General features: G+C 37.1%; 1 protein-coding gene across 8 annotated transcripts in view; it reads left to right on the top strand.

Moving 5' to 3' along the window:
* akap6 (A-kinase anchoring protein 6) overlaps window positions 1-21,993 on the top strand; it is a 337,540-nt gene that overhangs the window by 249,099 nt on the left and 66,448 nt on the right. For all 8 annotated transcript variants that reach the window (XM_062968252.1, XM_062968251.1, XM_062968253.1 and 5 more), the window contains one exon: window positions 236-356. In XM_062968252.1, the coding sequence (XP_062824322.1) occupies window positions 236-356 (121 nt within the window). The remainder of the gene's footprint in view (window positions 1-235; window positions 357-21,993) is intronic.

Below are 21,993 nucleotides of genomic sequence, written 5' to 3' on the forward strand. Positions count from 1 at the left end.
AATTTTTGAAGCAAGTGAAATATGTCTGCTGTTGTTGACAGAGCCAAGCATAATTTGCTGAGATTTAGGTACTGGCTTATATAGGAGTTGAATTTCTGCCTATCCTCTTGAAATAAAGAATCTCTTCCACAATAGAGCTAGGAATATCATACAATTTCCAGAATATCTTATTTTAATAGACAGTTTTAACGGCTATACTCTATTATGCATAATACATTTTGTTCCTTATCTGCAGCCTTTTGGACTATGATTCAGAATACCAGGAGCTCTGGGATTGGCTGATTGACATGGAATCCATAGTGATAGACAGCCATGACCTGATGATGTCAGAGGAGCAGCAGCTTCATCTTTACAAGGTTAGAGCTTCCCTTACTGCCTTTACCTAGCTAGAGGAGATCTGATTAGTTTGACAAGTCTTTCTCTCACAGGATGGCCCTGCGTTCATTGTAGATATCATGGTGTCTATTAGAATTCCCTTCCCTGTCCCCAACCTCATTTCCATCCTCTCTGGGCTGACAGCCTGCACCAACATCATAATTGTGAGCAAGTTCCCTTTATCACATTCTATGTGCTGGAATTCTATAGCAGGACAAAGAATTGCCTTTGGAGTGAATAGAAACAGATGAAGCTGCATTCATAAATAGACTGAAACAAAGTGAAGAGGGAAAAACGATACGAGCATTTAGAAAATGTGTTGTGATTGGAGATTTCTTATAGATGTTATCTACTGTTCACATGTCTTTACTAAAGGAAATAACATTAGGTGATTGCTTTTGATGTATAAGATTTTTCCAGCTTAATTTATTAGAATAATAATAATAATAAGCTGAGAATCTCTTATCCAAAATGCTTGGGACTAGAATTTTCAAAACAAATTCAGATTTGGGAATATTAGTATTTACATATGAATACATAATGAGATCTTTTGGAGATGGGTCACAAATCTAAATTCATTACTGTTTCATATAAACTTTATACACATAGCCTGAAACTAATTTTATATACAACGTTTTTAATATTTTCCCACATGGAACAAAGTTTGAGTACATTAAACCATCAGAATACAAATGTGTCACTATTTCAGTCATCCATGTGGACAAATATGGGTTTTGGAATAGTTTAGATTTTGGAATTCTGGATAAGAAATGCTCCACCTGTACAAATAAGAGATAGCAAATATTGTTTTATTATATAATCTTTACATACAAAACACAGTAATTATAATTTTATGCATTATTGCGTATCTTTTGTCTACAGAAACTCTCTTTTTCTTGCTGTTGCTACTAGACAGGAGGCCTGATTACTTCTGGTTAACAAAGCATTATGTTAACTTCTTCAAAAGCTGTAATTTCACCTTTAACTTTAATTCTAGACTTTTGTATGTGATGTAGAAATTAGGGGGAGAACGATGGGGGTGTGGAGGAGGGGCTTGAAATGTCAAGATGTAGTAAATCTTCCTCATTTAGGCCATTTTTATTGGACTAATTCTGACAGTTGTCATCCTTGAATTGCTTTGAGCATATGGCATATCTCAAAGAGCAGATTGTGAATCATAAAAAATAAAATTAATAACTAACCACAGAATCAGCAACACTATAATGACAAGAAGCAAGTACCCTCTAGCTTTTCAAAAATTTCTTATCAAAGAAATGAGACACTCAAGGTCAAATAGAAGTTGTTTTCTCTCTGCTTTGTTTGTATTTTTGATCATTTACTCAGACATGTTCTTTTAAGAAAACTACATTTGTTACTCTCTAGTTTATGTGAATTTTTCTTCACAAAATATTTGAACAGCAAAAATACTTGTCACAGCTCAGTGATATAACACCTGTTTTTCATACCTAGGCTTTATCCTTGGCATCCACAAACTGAGCAGGAAAAAAATCTTGCCCCAAACCTAGGGAATATCAGGCAGGATATGTCAATACAGCTGAACTACATCAACCAATGTTCTGACTGATACAAGGCAGCATTCCATATGCCGTGTGTGAATATATTGTTATAAGAGATTAACTTTATCTGTTTCCCTGAGGACTATTAATATCACAAAACCCATATGCCATGCACAAGTGTTTTATCCTTTCCTGTGCAATTCTGAATAAAGTTTGGTCATTTAGGAAGAAGTAGCTCTGCTAATCTGTCTCAGCAAAAACAATTGGGTATTGTGCCACCTTAAAAGATTAGAAAGTCTTATTTGACCTGGGTATTCAGACAGATATGTCTGACAGAGATAAAAACTCAAATTCTGTCCATCTTTACATCTCTCTTCTCTCTCCTCCAGGTTTACTGTCTCTTCTCTGGTCTCTTCTCTTTCCTATTTCATATATCTGAATAAATTATCTCCCCCCATTTAAGGTGTTCTGACTTAATCCCCAACCCTGCCCCCCAAAAAGCATGATATAATTATTATTAATGCACGAATTCCAATGTCTAAAAGATAAATTTGATAAACTAGACTATTAAATCAAATAAAGCATGTTAGTCTTTAAGGTGGCAGAATACTCTGTTGTTACTATTAATTTAGCCTTACAGGGAACTTGAAAGCACATACAGGTACAACAGCGCAATTGAGGTAGCAAATAAGTAAATATGATAGGGTTACCCTACTGTTACCTTCCAATCCTTCAAAGAGGTACAGACCAAGATACAGACAGGGGAAAGTCATCGGTCTAGTCCAGGCATGGGCAAACTTCAGCCCTCCAGGTGTTTTGGACTTCAGGCTGTTAGGAATTGTGGGAGTTGAAGTCCAAAACACCTGGAAGGCCAGAGTTTACCCATACCTGGTCTAGTCAGTCATTTAATACAAAATACAGAAAATGACTGTTAGACACAAGTGGGAGATAAATTCAGATTCAGCAATGTTAAGAAAATTAAGTGAATAGCATTCTCTGTGTACTATGAAATGGTTACTAAAATTTACATTATTCTACCTGTGATAACAACAACAACAACAACAACAACAACAATAATATACAGATTACAGAAATTCAGAATACAGAAATTCATGACCAATGTGCCAAAATGAATTTGGGACACAAAGCAGGAAAATCAGACTCTTTTTATAACATGGCCTTACATGTGTACCTTGAGAGAGATATTAGCTGGCCCAACTGCAAACAGCCACCCATGTGAATAAGCACAAGCCATTTGCATGTAACCAATAAACAGTGAAGTTACCTAATATTTCAACACCAAAAATGAGAAGCAGAAAGCAAGTTTTCCCAACAGCCATTCCATTGAAAGCTGATGTGTCTCTTACCTTGGATGAGTAGGCTGACATGGCTGTCTTTTTTAAAGATGAGTTCAATCCTAAACCCCTTTTTACACTCTTGCTATCAGTTTATCCTCTCTTCTCCTAATGTTTCCTCTTTTTCAGAGCTAAAGTGATTGTGTGCATCCTCCTTCTCTTCCAAAATACCTGAATGTTTATCTCTTCCTGCTTTTCCAATTCCCAAGATGCTCAGTCTTTTGTCCCCTTTGCCATCCATTGTTCTTCTTTTTGGTCCTCTTGACAGTATTATCTCATCTAGCCTTAAAAGGGTTTTGTTATGTTCACAGGACTATATGGCCCATTCTATAGTGCCCTATATCCCATGATCTGATCCCAGATTATCTGCTTTAAACTCGATTATATGAATCTCCACTGCCAGATAGTCTGGGATAAGCAGATCATCTGGGATAAGATCCTGGGATATAGGACAGTGTGGAAATAGCCTAAGACACATTCATTAATAAATGTTCACATATTAATTTCTGATGTGGCAAAGTCTTCTAAAGGTTATTTTACTGTGTCAGTGTCTCAAGGTGAATATGTCTTGTGGTGCCTGTTGGCACTTGTCACAATTGGAAGAGGACTCATTCTGAAGCCTATTTGTTGATGTGGTAGATACTGGTTGCCACCACACGAGGGCTCATTTGAGTGCAGAATTTACGTTTTAGTATTTCAATTGTGTGCCAAACTTTTCATTATATTTTCCAAAGCTAACCCCTCACAGCTTTCTGTTATAGTCATTATTGGTCAAATATTGAGCTATTAAATCAGTTATTCTGATGCAGAAATGCAGGATCAGTATCTTTTGAAATGATAGACCTCAAGGCTGTCACACTCCTTTTAATTTGTAATATAGTCTACAACAATCAGCCCATTGTGTGTTCTCTTTTCTTGCAGTAGGTTTCTTAAACCTACAGAAACTTCCTGCCAGTTATTGAACTGATATGTAATTGCACCTCTGAGTCAACTCAGCAAACCTTCTCTGCCAGGTTACCTGCTGTGTTACCTCTATTTGCAGCAGTAATCTTTGCCCCTAAGGAGTCTATAAATGGGAAAGATCTATAATAAAGCAAGTATACTCCAAAGTAAGAGCATACATTAAAACATAATAACAGTATAGACATACCACAACTAGATATGAGAAAGCTATCTATATAGTCACAGTTCAGTGTGATGTCTCATTGATGTCTGTCCAAATCCACACCGATTAAAACCAGCCTTTCTGGTTCCAATATTGTACTGTCAAGTGATGACAGCTTGCCTTTTAAATACAACTCAGTTGTGGTTTCTGTTCTCTGTTGATTCCGTCTTTAATTTTATCTTGGATGCAAAAATAATTCATCTTCTTCTGCCTCCAGAGGGCATTATAATACAATTTTATTTAAACAAACAAAGCCGCCATCATTTTTTTGAAAACTTGATTTATACCACATCTGGTTGAAGTGTGACGTATCTCACAGGGTTGTCATTATACTCTCTGCTATCTTGTGGTATTCGTTTTTCTCTCTAACATACTGACAAATTCCAACTTTTTGAACCTCCCTTCTTGCTGTGCTACTTGGTCTATAACATTGTCACTTCCTCTGTAGTTTGTCAGGAAACAAACTACATTAAACTATTGCCTAAGACAACTTCCTAGTCCAATGCAGAAGAAACCAAAATTTCAAAATACATGCAGATTTATTTGTTTAAATAAAATAGCTATGTGCCAATTTTGTTTTTGAGATAGAATAGTAGTAGTCAGCATTTGTAGCAGTTTGGCAATTGAGAAGATGGAGAGAGCAAGAATAATATCAATGCAGCACTTAATATTGTAGGAATAATAAGACAAAACGGGGCTGTGAGCTTAATTTTTCATGTCTCTGTTCAGCCTTCAGCTAGGGATGGAGACAATATTCAAAAATACTTTAAATGGTGGAACATTTTGTTTCTAGAGTGTCAGGAAACCATGATGGAAAAACTCCTGGACAGACAGGAATTGTGTCAGTTCAAGATTTCATTTTTGCAAAATCCATGGGCTCTCCCCCATAGATATAGTACAATTTTCTGCACAGAAATACCATGTCTAATATTTGTGCAGAAGTATGACATTTTCTGCTGCCAAAAGCATCTTTTTCCTGCGGAAAATAATCCTTCTACACAAAAGTAGTATATTCTTCACAGAAAATTCCTTTCTGTGGGCAGAATATTCCAGCAGTTTCTTGCACAAAAAAACCATGTGTGACTTCTGTACAAATTAAGTCTTCAACAGCAAATATCTTTGAAATCTTTATAGTTTTTAAACACTATTCTAAATAGGAAGAAAATTGTTGAAATTACACTTTGCTTCCTTTGAGAAAAAATAGTGAAAAATTACATCCCTTCCTCAGACTCATACCCTGTTCCCTTTTGTCATCATTATATATTTTGACAAGAGTATGTGTGGTCCAATTTAATGTATAACTAAAGTGAAATCTTCTTATATTCTAATATCTGATCCTGAACCCTCAACCATTTTGTTAAGATCAGGTGATAAATGGCCTACATAGGATTTATAGGATATGGCCCAAGTGTCTAAACTCCTCTCATTAATCCTTTAATAGAAACCTCTGTATTGATGCAAGATTTCTGCCTGGAGTGTTCAAAAATTAAGCAAATCAGGGTTTATTGGAGCTGTGGAGATTATAAATGAATGTACTACATAGAGAAAATTAATGATAATTCTTTACATTTCCCCCAGAAGATTAATTGTGTGCTAGATTAAAACCCCATTAAATTGAGTAAGATATGATTGTTAAAATTGTTAGCGGGGAGTGGGGGTTAAATTAACCAAACATTTCTTTACAAATATAAAAATACTGGCATCTCCTTTGATATTTGGAAGGTTGATTATAAAAGCATTCAAGGTGCTTGAAATACATACTGCATAAAATGTGCCCTGATTAAATCTTCAAGAAAGATGTGTGCTATGGTGGGTACAAGAAATACCGGTACTGTCATAATGATTTATAAGAGAACATGTTGATTTAGCAACAGGAAAACTGTCCAATAAAAGAGGAGATGTTTACTTGACAAAATTGCATTAAAATATTTATCAAACCTGTGAATGCTTCCTAAGGAAAATTGGATAAAAAAATTAAAAAGAACATAAAATATCTGCTGTATCAGATCCTTTAGTGCAGTAGCCAACCCTGAATCTAACACTTTCTTCTCAACCATTTTCCTCAGCAAATGGAACACAGAGACATACTGCAAACAATATTGATGATATACAATCATGTGAAGTAACCATTGTTGCTTCTATGACTGGTTGATTGTGTTGGAAACCGCTTTGAGTCCCCCCAGAGGTGGGAAAAGCAGTATATAAATAAAATAATTAAATAAATAAATTCAGTGTTGACTGGTGGCTCTCAGTTAATCCATTCTAGTCTTTGTGTAGCTTTAAAAAAGTTGTCTAGAGTGATGAGCCTATAGTTCATCATACAGGACAGTTCCTATAAAGCATATGTTAAAATGTAGGGTGGGTTAACTGCTTCAGGAGTGACCAGCCATCAGTGCCATGGCCACATAATATGAAAGGAAATTCCATGGTCCAACTATGCACTGAGGGAAAAACCTTTCATATGTCCTAGATATGTTGTTTTCTTTGCAAGAAACTAATAGCTAGGGTGCAGGTGGGGACTTAATATTTGGAAAACCGATTTTAATAACTTTGCATAAAGAAGAAAAATAACTTTTCTATGTGATCCTGCCCAGCCTTTATAATTATTATAGCCACTTTGAGTCTCCTTTTTGGAAAGAAAAAGCAGGGTATAAATAAACATAGATGATGATGATGATGATGATGATGATGATGATGATGATGATGATGATGATGACAGGAAGTTCAGCAATAGTCTCAGTGTATCACAAAACATGCAGGTAGCTACCTGGAAAAAGCCTTCTTTGTCATGACACTCAAATGACAGAAAGTTTGGCTTAGGACTATTAGCTTAGAACTTTTACACACACTGAGTCTAGATTTTAAATTATTTTGATATCGTTTCCTGTTATGTGCTTAAAATGTTTGAATAATTATTCGTGGGCTTCTTTGTTTTGCTTTTCTAGTCTATCTCACAATTGGATTTTTTAAAAGATTGGATGTAAATCTTTCAAACAGAGTTCAGTTCAAGATCACTGGAAAATAACTGGAGAATCACAGCTCTGTTATTATTTTTCTCCGGCGTGTGTCACTTTTCACTTCTCTTATTTCCTTCACTATTTTGTGCTCCATGTATCCACTCTAAACAAGCCTTGGGGCTTGTCTACATTTTCATTTACAATGCCAGCTAATTTGTGTACACCTACATTTTGTCTATCTCAGTTTATTCCTCACTTTTTCTCCCTTTTACAGGTGTGAAATAGAACCATATCAATATATTTTCACCATTTAATTCCCTCTGTTGGGTAACATGTTCATGTTTCCTCTTGCTATGGTAAAATACTCTATAACTCCATACCTTTTTCTATGAATGCTACATTTAGTGAGTAAATTTTAGTAAGGGTGCTCATAAAATACTTTTGGAAGCCACAAGTACGTAATGCTCATCCACAATGTACAGACAACTGATATTCACCTTGAATTGTTGATTGCATTATTGGATGCCTATGTTCTTCCATCTTTGAGTCTTTATAGTCTTTATCCAGTCTCAAGAGTCTTTATTTTAAGAACTGAAGTACATCAGAGGGTATACCGATAGCCACCGGGTAGCCAGCCATACAGTTTTCTTTTCCCCCGGCGTGCCATCACAGTGGTCCACACCTTAGTTACATCTAGAATGGATTACTGCAATGCACTTATGTGGGGCTGCCTTTGAAGACAGCTCAGAAATTGCAATAGTGCAAAGGTCGACAACCAGACTACTAACTAGGGCTAATTATAGGAAGCATGCCATGCCCCTATTAAAGCTGTTCCACTGGCTGCCAACAAGTTTCTGGTCCCAGTTCAAAGTCCTACACAGTTTGGGTCCAGCCTATCTATGCGACCTCATCCCTCACTATGAACCTGTGTGGGCTCTAAGATCTGCCAGGAAGGCTCTCCTCTGGGTCCCACCTCTGTCTCAAGTGCAGTTGGTGGGGTTGAGTGAGAGGCCTTCTTGGTGGTGGCCCCCTGGCCTTGGAACACTCTCCCCAGGGAAATTAGGCAAGCCCTCACTCTTCAATGTTTCTGGAGGGAATTGAAAATATGGCCTTTCGAACAGGCCTTTGATAATGGCTAAGACAACAGCTAAACTAGATGACCAAACAAACTGACACTTTGATGTTATTTTTGTTTTGTGGCTTGGATATTCAACTTGGTTGTGAGGTCCATTTTAATTAGTAGTTATTGCTGTTTTAGCTGACTATTTTATATTTGAGTTGTGTTTTCTGTGTTTTTTTGTAAGAGTTATCTTATGTTAATTGATATTGCTATGATCATAAATATTGATGTATTTTATGTGTTTTTATGGCACGATTAGGTGCTGTTCTGTAAGCCTTTCCGAGTCCCTTCTAGGAGATGGTGGCGGGATATAAATAAAATTGTTGTTGTTATTATTATTATTATTATTATTATTATTATTATTATTATTATTATTATATCCCACCATTCCATAGAATGTTGCCTTGGCAGTTCAAGTGCAGTCATAACATCATAATTGAGTAGCATGAAAGGGAGTATAGCTAAATAGTTTATGAAGAGCTGTCTGTTTTCCATTTATTTTATATTTTAAAATTATATTTGCTTCCCTTCCCAAAACTGAATTTACAAAAGTCTAAAATAAAATAAAGGAACAGTATTAATCTGGGAAGACAGGTTTTCAAGGGCATTCAGAAGTACAATCCTGGGACCACAAATTGGCAGATTGGTGCAAATGCACCATTGAAGTAATGTGATATTGAAGGTGTCAACCTTCAATATCTGCTATCAATTATAGCCTGAACTGTAGTTGAATAACAGATTCATGCAATGAAGTCCTTTGTGTTTTGTTGACCGTCATAAGCACAAAACATTACATTATACAGCTTTCAAGAAGGACATATAGAAATCTACCAGAAAAGTAGGTGCCTTGACACACTTGAGCCATCACAATTCCATCCTTAAATGTTTCCCGTTTCCCTATTGAGCTTGTGGCTGCTATTTCCTGACAGTTTTAGTCTCTAAAGTAAGTTTTTCAAGCTCTGCTATATCCAATATACATCTGACAAATGGAATCAACACCCGTTCACTAATCAATGCAATGATATTGCAGAGTTAAATTACTGTTGAAATGTTGGAGGCTCTGTTCTTTGCATTACACTGAAGCATGCAATTCCTTTTCCCCTCTGGGTGTGCTGCTGCTCCATGTGCTTTTCCTTCCCAGTTCTATGCAGTGCTGTGGCCTGGACTGAATCAAACAAACCATGGTGAAAGTTTCCCTCATTTGCATCACTTCTAGACAGCCCTGTCGTACTCATTGCTGACAGGAAATCACTGTCTTTGTCACCTTTCTTCAGTGATCTCCTTTTGGCAGGGATGGTCCATGTGACCAGGATTAATCACAACAACAATCCTGGCTCCGGATTCAATGGTGTCTTTTACTTCGTACTCCAATAACAGAGTCAGTAGGAAACAACTGGAGTCAGTAGGAAACAACTACATTCATTTCAGAGTGAAAAGATAATTAACACTTGAAGATTAACATTATAAGCTATGAAACTATAATTCAAATTAATGAAAATAGACATATGGAGGGAATCGTTATCTGCTTTGCTGTTACTTTTTTTTTTCTTCAAAAGGACCTTAAAAGAGCAGAAGAGAAAGCAAAATATATTTTAAGGGAAAAGAAAATGTAAGCTATAATACTTCAGTGTTGGAAACTGCAGACTGAAGTGTGTGTAAAGTGCTTACTTAGATGATATGAATAGGATACTGGCAAACAAAAGCAGCAGTGTGCTCCTAGAATGCTGTGCTTAAAGGAGTTTCCTTGGCAACAGAAATGCAGTTCCAAAAGTAGACAGAACTTTCCTCAGAAAACATGCTATTAATAACAACCTTCCGGAACAACCTGGAACAATTTGACTACTTGGCAGTGATAATGCCAAGTGTTCTGCAAATTAATGTAACACAACAGTTATATGTTTCTCGTGCCCATAATTCTTCTGAACTTGAAGTCTGGGTTCTGTTCTGTTTGTGGATATGAATGCAAAAAACTATTCCAAATGTTGGCAAAGTAAAAGAAAACCAACACACAAGGGCTCAGCTAAAGTCATCGCTCTATCATTTGATCTGCATTTAGATTATTGCGTTGTAATTGGGAGGAAAGCGTTAAAATACATCTATTGTTTCCATATGCACATGTAGTTTAAATTCTATCACGTTATGGCTGGATAAAACATGCAGAACCTATGAAGACTCAAGAATCCAGTGTATGCCCCAGATATTTTACTCCTAAATGTCATTTCCTTATTTGTGTAACCCTATGTGCATGTGCACACAAGTGTATGCATGGGAAATAGAGTAAACCCAATTGTCAGTCCCATTGAGGAAAAGGTGGGATACAAGTAAATACAACCATGATAATGACAATGATAATAAACTCATTGAGTCAACAGAAACTTGGTAAATCCCAATGGATCTGCTTTCATTGGCATTGTTGACTGAACCTTGTTCAGTATTCTTCTGTGCAGCAGAAATTATAAACATTTAGATATACCCCTGCTATAACGGTTCCTCTGGTTAGTGGTCTAATTTGTTGAGAGCAACAATTGAATTGAGCCTAACATATGTGCAGTAAATACTAGATACTTTCAGACATACTCTTGCTACTGCAATTCAACTGGATACTGGTCTATTTTCAGGCAAAGTGCTGGTTATGAACTCTGTACAGCATAAGGCCATGATTTCTGGCAGAGTATCTTCCCATATGAGCCTCAGCCTACCCAAGCCCCGAAAGCCTCAGGAGAGGTTGTTCTTTCATTCCCACCACTTTCATGGACACATCTGGTGGGAACATGAGATAGAGTCTTCTTGGTGGTTGTACTTACGCTCTGGAATTCTCTTCCTAGGGGTGGGTGGGAAATCCATTACTGGCAATCTTTACAATGCACAGTGATGTCTAGTAGGTATCCTGAGGTTTTTTTTGCCCTAAACTGATGTTGCTTTGCAGTAAATAAATTTGAAGGGTACTCTGGAATTTACTGGAAATTCTGGAGTATATATGGACTTTATGTCCATTTGGGCAACTGGATCAGAACTGTTTTGGCCATATCCATTGTCTATATGCACACTTCTACCATCACCATTCCCTTATGCTGATCAACACAGTGAAGGGTGTGGGTTGTCTGCATTTCATTGCCACTGCTCCTCATCAGTCATGGAGCTTCTTGTAAGTGCCTAGCCATAGACTGTCAATATCCGCTGAGGTCACAATATGGTGCCTGTGTGACCAGCAAGGAAGAGGAAATGGGTCTCTAGCATTCCTGGCAATCTGACACATGTCCCTGGATTCATGGGCAGCTTCGGGTCACAATTACAGCAGATTAACCTGCCCCACATAGATGCATCCCTAGCTAGGATAGAATTGGCCCCTCCCAGCTGTTCTTCCACAGGCAGGCAAAGGTTTTTTTTGTTTTTGTTTCAACAGGTGTTTGTTAAGAAAAGGTTTTGTTTAAGAGCCTTTTAATAGAATGTTGTTTCTTTTCTGTGCTTTCATGTTGTTTCCAAAGTATGCCAGTACTAAGATGAGCCTCTTCATGGGGTTTTCTTGGCAAGATTTATTGGGGGCGGGGTTGCCATTGCTTTCCTCTAAGGCTGAGAGAGTGTGACTAGCATCTTTCCATGAATGAGTGGGATTCAAATCCTGATTTCTCAGATTCCTAGTCCAACACTAAAACCACTGCACCACACTAATTCTTGATAAGGTGTTGTACTGTTTTAATTGTACTCTATTTAAACTGTCTTTTGTAATGTTAATAGTAAATTTACATTGTTTTTAAGTGCAAAGGAATCTTGTAGCACCTTAGAGACTGAGAGAATAAAGTTGGCAGCATATGCTGCTATATGTCTCTATGGTGCTACAAGGCCCCTTCGTATACTGATATTCCAAACTCACTGAGCTATGTCTTTAAATTGGTGTTAAAGTTATTGATGGTTTAATTCTATTCCAAAGCTGGCTGTGTGTTTTAAGTATATTGTTTTTGTTTAATTGTAAGGCACCTTGAATTCCAATGTTGAGGGGAAGGTGGAATATAAATAGAGCCAATAATAATAATACCAAAAAAGCACAAACTATTTTACCTAAGAGAAGGTGGCAACATTTGTCTTATTACTGGTATTTGCATTAAGGTTTTTTCCATCTCTTTCTCTATTAGCAAACTGTGTTAACATGAACAAAACAGAAGCAATCAGATGGCCTCTGTGCGCTCTCAGCAATGCTGAGAAGCCTATTTGCAGCAGAAAGTACAAAAATGCTATCCATGCAGACTTTCCAAAATATGTCATAATTTCTGTCTGCCAAGAGGATAAACTAATTTCAGATTTGCTTTGCCAACCAGAATCATTAGAATTCTGTTAAAGGCCATAAGTTTACTAGACAGGAAAGGTAGACTTCTCTACTGCCTTGACCTTTTTTGGATCCTTAGATCTAAAGGTTAAAAGTAATCAATATCTCATTGTGCATCCTGGTAATAAGTAATAACCATCATGTTAAAATCTAAATGATTGCAGATCACACTTAAGCATGTTGACCCATTTGAGAACCTTTTTAATTGCAATCAGGATAGTCATTACGGTTTGCTAATAAACTTTTAGCCTAAATGGCAAAAATTGCAGCCTTCAGCTTTTTATAAAATATGACTTCAGTCTCTAATGCTGATTGAAAGGGGTGTGTTGCAAGCTAAAAAGCACATGTGTCTGATACAGACTTAGATATCCTTCATGTCTCTTTTCAGAATGGATACAAGACATTTAAGCAAATTTAATGAAGCTAAGCTTGAAGCTGTGTTTTTTGTGGCCACATTGGACACTTTGCATTCTCAACACATATTATATAAAAGCATAGCACATCCTATAAACTCTGGCAAAGGTTTCTCAAAGAGTGGTGTCTGGGGAGAGGGGTGTAGGAGATGTAAACCAGTTTAAATATGATATTAAAAAGAACAGATACAAATCTACAAGACAAACAAGCTGTCAGGATGCTGAACCATACAGGTTATATTTATATTTTGAAGCAGAAGTAATGATTCTTAGGAAGTACTTAGTGCTCAGCCGTTTCTTATGTGGCCTGAGAAACTGGGAATCCCTTAGCTACTTTTCCCTGTGGCCCAGTTGAATATCTAGGAGGTGAAGTAAAATGCACTGTTGTTAGCACCTCCAGATCAGTTAGCACTTCCACACCAGTAACATTATCAGAATATGTGAAGTGAATACTTCATCAAGTCTCCAGTGATACCACTGCTGAGACTGCTATTTCGTTATTAGAAAAAGAAGTACAAAAATTGTAGCATCAGTGGGAATTTTTGGAATTACCCAATTAAAATTTAAACCATACTCATGTCATGTTTGCACATGAGAGGGGAAATATTTTTTATTCCATTTCTGTGTGAATTAAATAGCCAGCAAGGGAGAAACAGGGTTAACTGCTATCAACATTTCTTGCTGGAAATCTCCTAAATACCTTCTTGAGTCATGAGATGAATGATTTTGATCCTGTCTGCAATGTGCCCATTTTGGCTAAGAGATTCCCAGTTTTACCCTTGTAAAATAAGTAAGTCATTAGATCTGTTTTCAAAGATATTTCATTTTAACTGAGAATCAAACTAAAAATTGTGATGACTTTGATGGAACCAGACTATTTTGGTGATAGCGAAGGCATCATGGAGATGCCCCCTAACTCATTGTCTGAGAAAGTGAGTCATATTTGGCTCCATACATGTATTAAGCACCTGCTGATACCTAATACAGTAAAGAGCTTTTAACCCTGACTTCTAAATACTTAACCATGCACAAGCAGTGGTACCGACCCCCTGACCAATATGTGATGAGTCTATGATGAGGAAAGAAACATGCAAACATAAGCATGAATAAAAATGTAACTGCCAAAAGTCCAGCACAATTTCCACTCTGGGAGGTATGTGGGCGGGGCCTGCTGTGCATCAAACTAAAAATTGTGATGACTTTGATGGAACCAGACTATTTTGGTGATAGCGAAGGCATCATGGAGATGCCCCCTAACTCATTGTCTGAGAAAGTGAGTCATATTTGGCTCCATACATGTATTAAGCACCTGCTGATACCTAATACAGTAAAGAGCTTTTAACCCTGACTTCTAAATACTTAACCATGCACAAGCAGTGGTACCGACCCCCTGACCAATATGTGATGAGTCTATGATGAGGAAAGAAACATGCAAACATAAGCATGAATAAAAATGTAACTGCCAAAAGTCCAGCACAATTTCCACTCTGGGAGGTATGTGGGCGGGGCCTGCTGTGCATCGTGTGATGGCGCATGGCAAGCCCAGTCCTTGCTGTGATTGAAAGCAGCAAAATGGGGCAAAAATGCCCCGTGTAAAGAGGTCTTAAAATATTACAATAAAAGAAACAAAAAGAAAAGAAGAAAAGAAAAGAAAGATTTAAATGATAGTAGAAGCTTTGCATACATTGTTTGAGATTGTTTATTTGTTTATTCTATATTCTGTCTTTCTCCCAGTATGGGACCTAAAGTGGTTTCACAATTATATATTCAGTATTTCATCTAACAATCATTGATGCATGCTCTGTTCTAATTAAAGTAGTACCTGATATCAAAGATTCAGTCATGAAAACATGCTAATCGTCATATTAAGATAATAAGGGCTGTGATCTTTTCAAGAATATATACCATCCTGCTGTCATCCATATAAATAGGCATTCAAAATGTGGAAATGAGGCAAGGAGTTTCACAATGGGAAAGTCAGTGGTCTGATCCAGTTGTGCATTAATCTAATTGTAGAGAAGATGTGCTTCTCAATTGGCATGAGCAGGTACTTCTCAACCAACTCTTCTAATAAAGCCTAGAGAACATCACAATTAAGATATTGATTAATAAGCAAATGCACATCGTGCAAGCACCATCTTACATCTTTATGTCAGATAATTTTCACTGGTTTGGGTAGATTGAATGCAATGAAAAGTGGTGTTGGTATGCCTCCATCACCACTTTTTTGACTTATGATGACTCAAATTCCAGCCTGGGGGCCAATTGTGCCCCTTGTTCAAATTTCCATTGGCTTTCTTTCCCCAGGCCTCGCTCCCTCCCTTACTTCTCTCCTTGCTCCCTCCCTTTCTTGACTTACTTCCTCCCTCCCTTACTTCTTGGGGATGAGGGCCCGGAAAGGCGGGCTCCTCGGGAGGAAAGAGAAAGAGAGAGAGTTGACAGCTTCTTGCGCCTTGATTACATATAGCCCTCTTTTCAGGTGGCTCCCGTCCCGGTAACCCCTTCTCTCTCTCTTTTCCCCCACAACTTTTAAAAATATCTTTTCAAAGGAAGGGGAGATCCAGGTGAAAAACCTTCAGAGAAGGAGACTCCACTAGATTCTGAGGCAATGTATGCCTCTGTCTGAAATGACTTGAAGGCACACAACAACAACAATCCTAATTAACCTGACTTTCTCAATAGCCAAAATCATGCTCACACTTCCCATTGAAAGACGGGCATGTTTATATTGGTTAAAATTGTTCTTTGTTTTATATATTGTATTCTTTCATAGGTGTTTTTGCACTACAAAAAAGACATATGCAGTGTGCATAATAATGTGTTCATGTTTTTGTTCCCAAACTATAGTCTGCTCCCCCCAACAGACTGAGAGACTGTGAACTGGCCCTCGGCTTAAAAACCTTTGGACACCCCTGCACTAAGGCAAACCGATCATCATTTTTTCTTGGCAAGATTTGTTCAGAGAGGGTTTACCATTGCCTTCCTCTTAAGCTGAGAGTGTGTGACTTGTTCAAGGTCACCCATTGTGTTTCCTTAGTCAAGTGTGGATTTAAACCCTCATCCCCACAGAGTTAGTCCAACACCCAAAACACTATGACACATGACTCCCAATTAAAACCAGAAAGAGGAAAACAATAAAAATAAGTAAGTGATGGATAGTAGCCATTTAAATGAGCAACTGTAAAGTCTACCCTATAGTCAGGTGAGCAAGCGTAAATGCAGAAGTCTACCTTGTATTTAAAACATGTCCAGAGGAGGGAATTTTTTCAGAGACACTCTGTAAGGCAATAGTAAGAAAATCTGTGTGCACAGACATTGCATGTTTTTTTTCTAAAAGCTGTTTAATAAAACTAAGATAAACCTTACTAATTCTTTGTTTGTAGCATTTTCTTGTACTTTCTGGCCTTTGGAAAATTTTTCCAGATCTACAGTTCTGGGATATCTCCAGCAGCCTGTAATGTCATTGCACAACCCAAGAAAATGTAATAGTTAGAGAATATTGATTGTATCCTTCATAAACCTCATCAGATTTCTTGGTTTATTCATGTAACAGTACCCATTGTCTTACAGAAACCTCATGTGTATGTTCTTGTGCAAGTCTAGATATATGTTTTGTTTCTAGAGTATTTATACAGTCCAGTTATTACATTCTTACATAAGTATACTTGAATTCATGGGTACTGAGCAGTATTTTCTTGTCACTTTCAAGTTTAATTGATTCATTTGACCACCAGGTGGCCTCCAACACTGCATTGTGCATTGTACTTCTGCCCAAGTCCTAAAAGTTTCAGAATACAACAATATTTATTGAAGTGTCTGTTGCCTGCTGGAATTTCTTTGTGGGTGTGATGAAATGGAATTTGCAACACACCATTCAGGCTCTATGGTTCTTTTTGAACCTGTTCTACTAATGGAAATTATCTGTCTTTTAAATTAAGAGCTGCAAAACTGCAAACTGCGGAATAATACCCTTAAAGATTATTGCATAGTTTCTTAAGTGCTTAATTGCTTTACCAAATGACAGCAAACGTCTGCTGGTGTCACTTTGTCCGGCCGATTATTTAAAATGCAAAGAACAAAATCAATATAATGGCAATTCTTCAAATGTCAGTATCTAATGCCAATCACCATTGGCCCGAAAAATTACATTTAATAGGGTCAGTGTATTACCAGTGTGGCCTATTAATGTATAAAGTACTCTCGATTCTCCTGAAATATTTATATCTTGCTCTCATTTTTAAATGTATGCCATATTAATACTTTATACTATAACCCTGACTGAAAAATCTGACAGTGCAATCCTATATATCTCTTCTCGGGCCAAAGTACTATTGAGCTTAGTGGAACTTATGCCCATTGTGTAGGACTACAGTCTAACAATGCATCCCTAATAATTTGGCTAAAAGCAAGACCCTTTGAAACCAGCAGGAGTTATTTCTAAGTAGACATGTAGGATTACACCATGTAATACTTTAATTTTTAGAATCCACACTTCAGCACACTTACTGAAGAATAAGATTTGCTATCCTATTGTTACTTGGAATAAAAACATTTCTTTAAGTTCAGATAAGTTCAGACTTAAGAGAATATACTGAATAGGAATGCTTTTTTATTTTTACACAATTACTGAAAGAATCAATAAATGCAAAGGTGGAGTCAACACTCCATTCATTTATTTCACAAATGTCATCCTTTGTGATATTTTTTAAATTGAGGGTATGATCCACTTAAAACTGAACACTTTGAAGCCTCATTGATTTCGGTTAGAATTTTAATTGTGCCCTTGAATTTCTGTTGATTCTAATTAATGTAACTTCCAAAGTGCTTAATTTTGATGGGATAATGTGATACTCTTTATTTGTAAAATGTTACATTGGTAACATGATGTATTTTCCTCTTCTTATATCTTGGAACTTTCAGAAACGTGTGTGCAAACGGTGGAACCAAGATGGTTCATTAAATATGGGACTTCAAGTATATTTTCTAATACTTTACTTCTAAATAGCCCACAGAAAGGGTAAATAGGAACTTACTTTCCAGAAAGAGAATGGAGTATACCTCTGTTTGCCAAACAACACATTCTCAGTCTTAGTGACTATTGCTATAAGAGAATTTAGGGGGGGGGGGGGTGTGGTTAGGACCAAACAGACATCAGACCCATAAAACAAATGAATAGGTGTGATCTCATTGTACTGCTATTCAAATTCAAATCACTTCGCTATAGAACAGAGATCAGCTCTCACATTTGTGTCTCTTAAAGTTCCCATCCCTCATCCCCCAATATCTCAGCCTCCCAACTCCAAATATTTTTTCACCTGAAACCCATTCAGAAAACACAACATTCCAACACATAAAGTCCTTCACAACCCTTCACCACCCAAAACATTTCTATTTTCATTGGAGCTCTTACCCGGTATCGCTTCCAGTATCATTTCCAGTTGTTTTTTTTTTTGAAAGAAATCCAATGAAGATTTGGGACCCTGTCAGTGATATGACCCATCGTGGTACTGGAGGTGCAGTTGGAGAAAGGAAATAGGCCCAAGCCCTTACACAGTTACTTATTCAGGTATTGAATAAATGCCAACATCATACTGATTCATACTTTTTGAATAAAAAAGTAATGACATAGTGAATCCACATCTTTCAGCATTCTTTTCATTTTTCTGTCTCATTGTTTCCTGCTTGGAATTGTTTGTAATGCTGCTATTCTTAACCTGTTGTATCCCAGGCACACTGAACTTAAGTCCAGCATCAGCAGTGCTCCTATTCAACTTTCAGCAGCTGCAAAAAGAGCAGCAATATAATTCAGAGTAGATTTGCGGCTACTGCAGCAGCAGATCTACCAACTGCCTCTGCTCTGCCTTGAATCTTTCATCCTTATCTGACCCTCCTTTTTCTTGATCAAGAAGGCACCACTGTTGATGGGATGCACATGATGGCTAGAAGTTCCCATGGAGCTCTGTGGATAGTTGGGATCAATAACAGTGACAAGATGGGGGTAATCCATCCCCTTGTCTTCGTATTGATCCTGTGTGGACTATGGACTGGTTGAAATAAAAGCTGATCCAGCTGTTCACACTGCCCCAAAACTGTGAGATACTTCTGCATTTCCAGAAAACTCCAGAACATCCCTCAACTTTTCTTGAAGTGAGGCAAAACTGGATTAGACTGGTATAATGTCAAGAAGACATCCAGAAGCCAACTCAGGATGAGCCCATGTAGACAAGCCTCAAGACAGGGACTGATCAACTTCAAAGGAAGTAATCTAAACTGGGGTAGAAAAAAAACCTACTCATACCTCACAACCTCTGAGGATGCCTGCCATAGATGTGGGCGAAATGTGAGGAGAGAATGCTTCTGGAACATGGCCATACAGCCAGGAAAACACACAACAACCCAATAACTACTGCTTGTTTCTTTGAAACCTAATGCATTTCAAAAATAAATACTTGAAAGAAAGTTCTCATTATACTAGAAAGTCTGAAGATTTCTGGGCAAGCTTTTCTTTCAGCTTAGGCTCTGGTTTTTTACTAGTACAGTTAAGGAATGAAGCTCCTTTGTTATTTGTATAGTTTTTCATCACTGGTGATTCACTGATGTCACATTTGCATTCTTTTTAGCACCAGGTCAAAACTCTTCTGCTTTTCCAGGCATGTTAAGCTAGCCAGCCTGTTTTATTTTTTTACTCTCACTTCTTTTTCTTATTATCTTTTATTGATATTGCTACATATTGTTCACCTTCTTGTGATGGTCAGTATCTTTCTGTCTATATATCTACCACCTGTCTTATCTGTGTTTTCATTAAGCCCAAAGCAGAGAACGAAAAAGTGTGTCTGTGTGCATATTGAGAGAGGGAAGGAGGGAGGAAAAAAAGGGAGAGAGGCAGAAATTATAATACATTCGATATAAGTACTCAAAAGAAGAAACAGGAGATGAAAAATGAGAAAGATAAAACCATAAGAACAATAGTAAAATCCTGTCACCCAAAATTCTCTAAAATCATCTAGCAAAGAAGGGCTTAAAACTTTTGGCAGAAAACCATTGAAAATAGATGGAAAACTGGAAAAGGGGTATTTGCATTTAAGTACAGACACTGAAAAGGCCCCTTTTCTGGTTCCAGTAAGTTGAGATTTTGGCACAAAAAAGTTCTTTGTTGATGTTCCATCGTAGATAGATGGGAAAATCTTTTGTTCTCTTGCGATTATAGTGTAGCACAGTGATTCCCAAAGTGGGTGCTACCGCCCCCTGGTGGGCACTGCAGCAATCCAGGAGAGTGGTGATGGCCACTCTCTTTCTGTTTAATTGCTATTAAAAATTTTAAATTTCCAAGGCGCTGAGTATTATTTTTTCTGGAAAGGGGGCGGTAGGCCAAATAAGTTTGGGAACCACTTGTGTAGCAGATTGTACCACCTATCTTGCATAGGTATGTCATGAGTGTTTGAACGGTTTGCTATAGCACAAATATTTGAATAATAATACGTTATGTCCACATTTAGCCTGTGGTTTGCACTGTAAACTGAGTATCAACATAAGAGGATACATTTCCTAGCTGTGCCAGGATATTCTGGTACTATGCCTTGATGCAGAAAATCTTGGGATGTGAGGCAGTGAGAAAACTAGGCATCTAGTGCTAAATGCTCTGATCACTTTTAAATGTTAAGATACATATCATATCATATGTATCCCACTTGAGTCTAAATCACTTTCTGCATTGGAAGAACACATATTGACATTGTTAATTTAGTGGTAAAAAGCCACTAATGCAATGCGTATGGATACATTTCACTTCTCATAGGTTTCACGTTTCTGCAAATGTGAATGCAGCTGAAAGCCAAACATCTGGATTATGTTTGAAAGTCTTATCCAAGGGATTCTATTTGTTTTGACACTTTGAGCTTCAATACTTACAACAAAATGTTAAATGTAAGAAAAAATAAGTTTGTTTAAAATCCTAACATTGTTATAATTCTAGTATCTTAAACAGGAACAAGTGCACAATCCATGATTCACTTCATAGCATTCAGTTAAGATATGCTATTTGGCCATGGTGCTACAAATGATTCAGGTAAATTGTCAATAAAGTGATTTACATGGTTACTATTCCTGAGTAGTTGTCCAGTTGACATAATAGTGTTTGAGGAAGGAGTAGATGTTTACTGCTCAGAATTATGGATCAGGTTGTACATATTATTGATTTTTCAATGAAAAATATTCTTTTTTTTCTTTGTGCATCAACTATGTTAAGAAATACATAAATTTGCATAAGCCATGCAAATGTATGCAGGCAATTTGAATAAGGTATAGGGGATTTTTTTGTATGTGCTTGAAACATGCAAAATCAGCCTATGTAATGGGTGAAAAACAGAAGTAATATTGTTTGGTAGTGATATTTCCAGTGAATTAATACAAAATGCAAAGATTTGTGGAATCTTAACCGTTTGATCTTCTGAGAGCATTTTCATATGTGAAGCTTAAATTGCCTTTCCCACGCTTTCTGCTCCTCCTGTCCAGCTTAAGTGAAAGTGTGATCGTCAGTAATGCAGAGAAGAAAACAGAAGACAAATTTGTCTGTGAATAAGCAGTCCTCCCAGTGTGAGTTTTACCTTCCCACTGCAAAGCAATATAAATAAATAAGGACAGCCTTCAAACCTTATGTGAACTTGCCTGAGATTTTTGCTAGCTGCAGTGGCACAATGTGGTTTGTATCATTGCAACTAAAGTATGACAGTGTCTCTGACATGCATTTCTATAGATAAAACTATAGTTACAT

This window comes from Anolis carolinensis, chromosome 1 (assembly GCF_035594765.1).
Source record: "Anolis carolinensis isolate JA03-04 chromosome 1, rAnoCar3.1.pri, whole genome shotgun sequence".
NCBI lineage: Eukaryota > Metazoa > Chordata > Lepidosauria > Squamata > Dactyloidae > Anolis > Anolis carolinensis.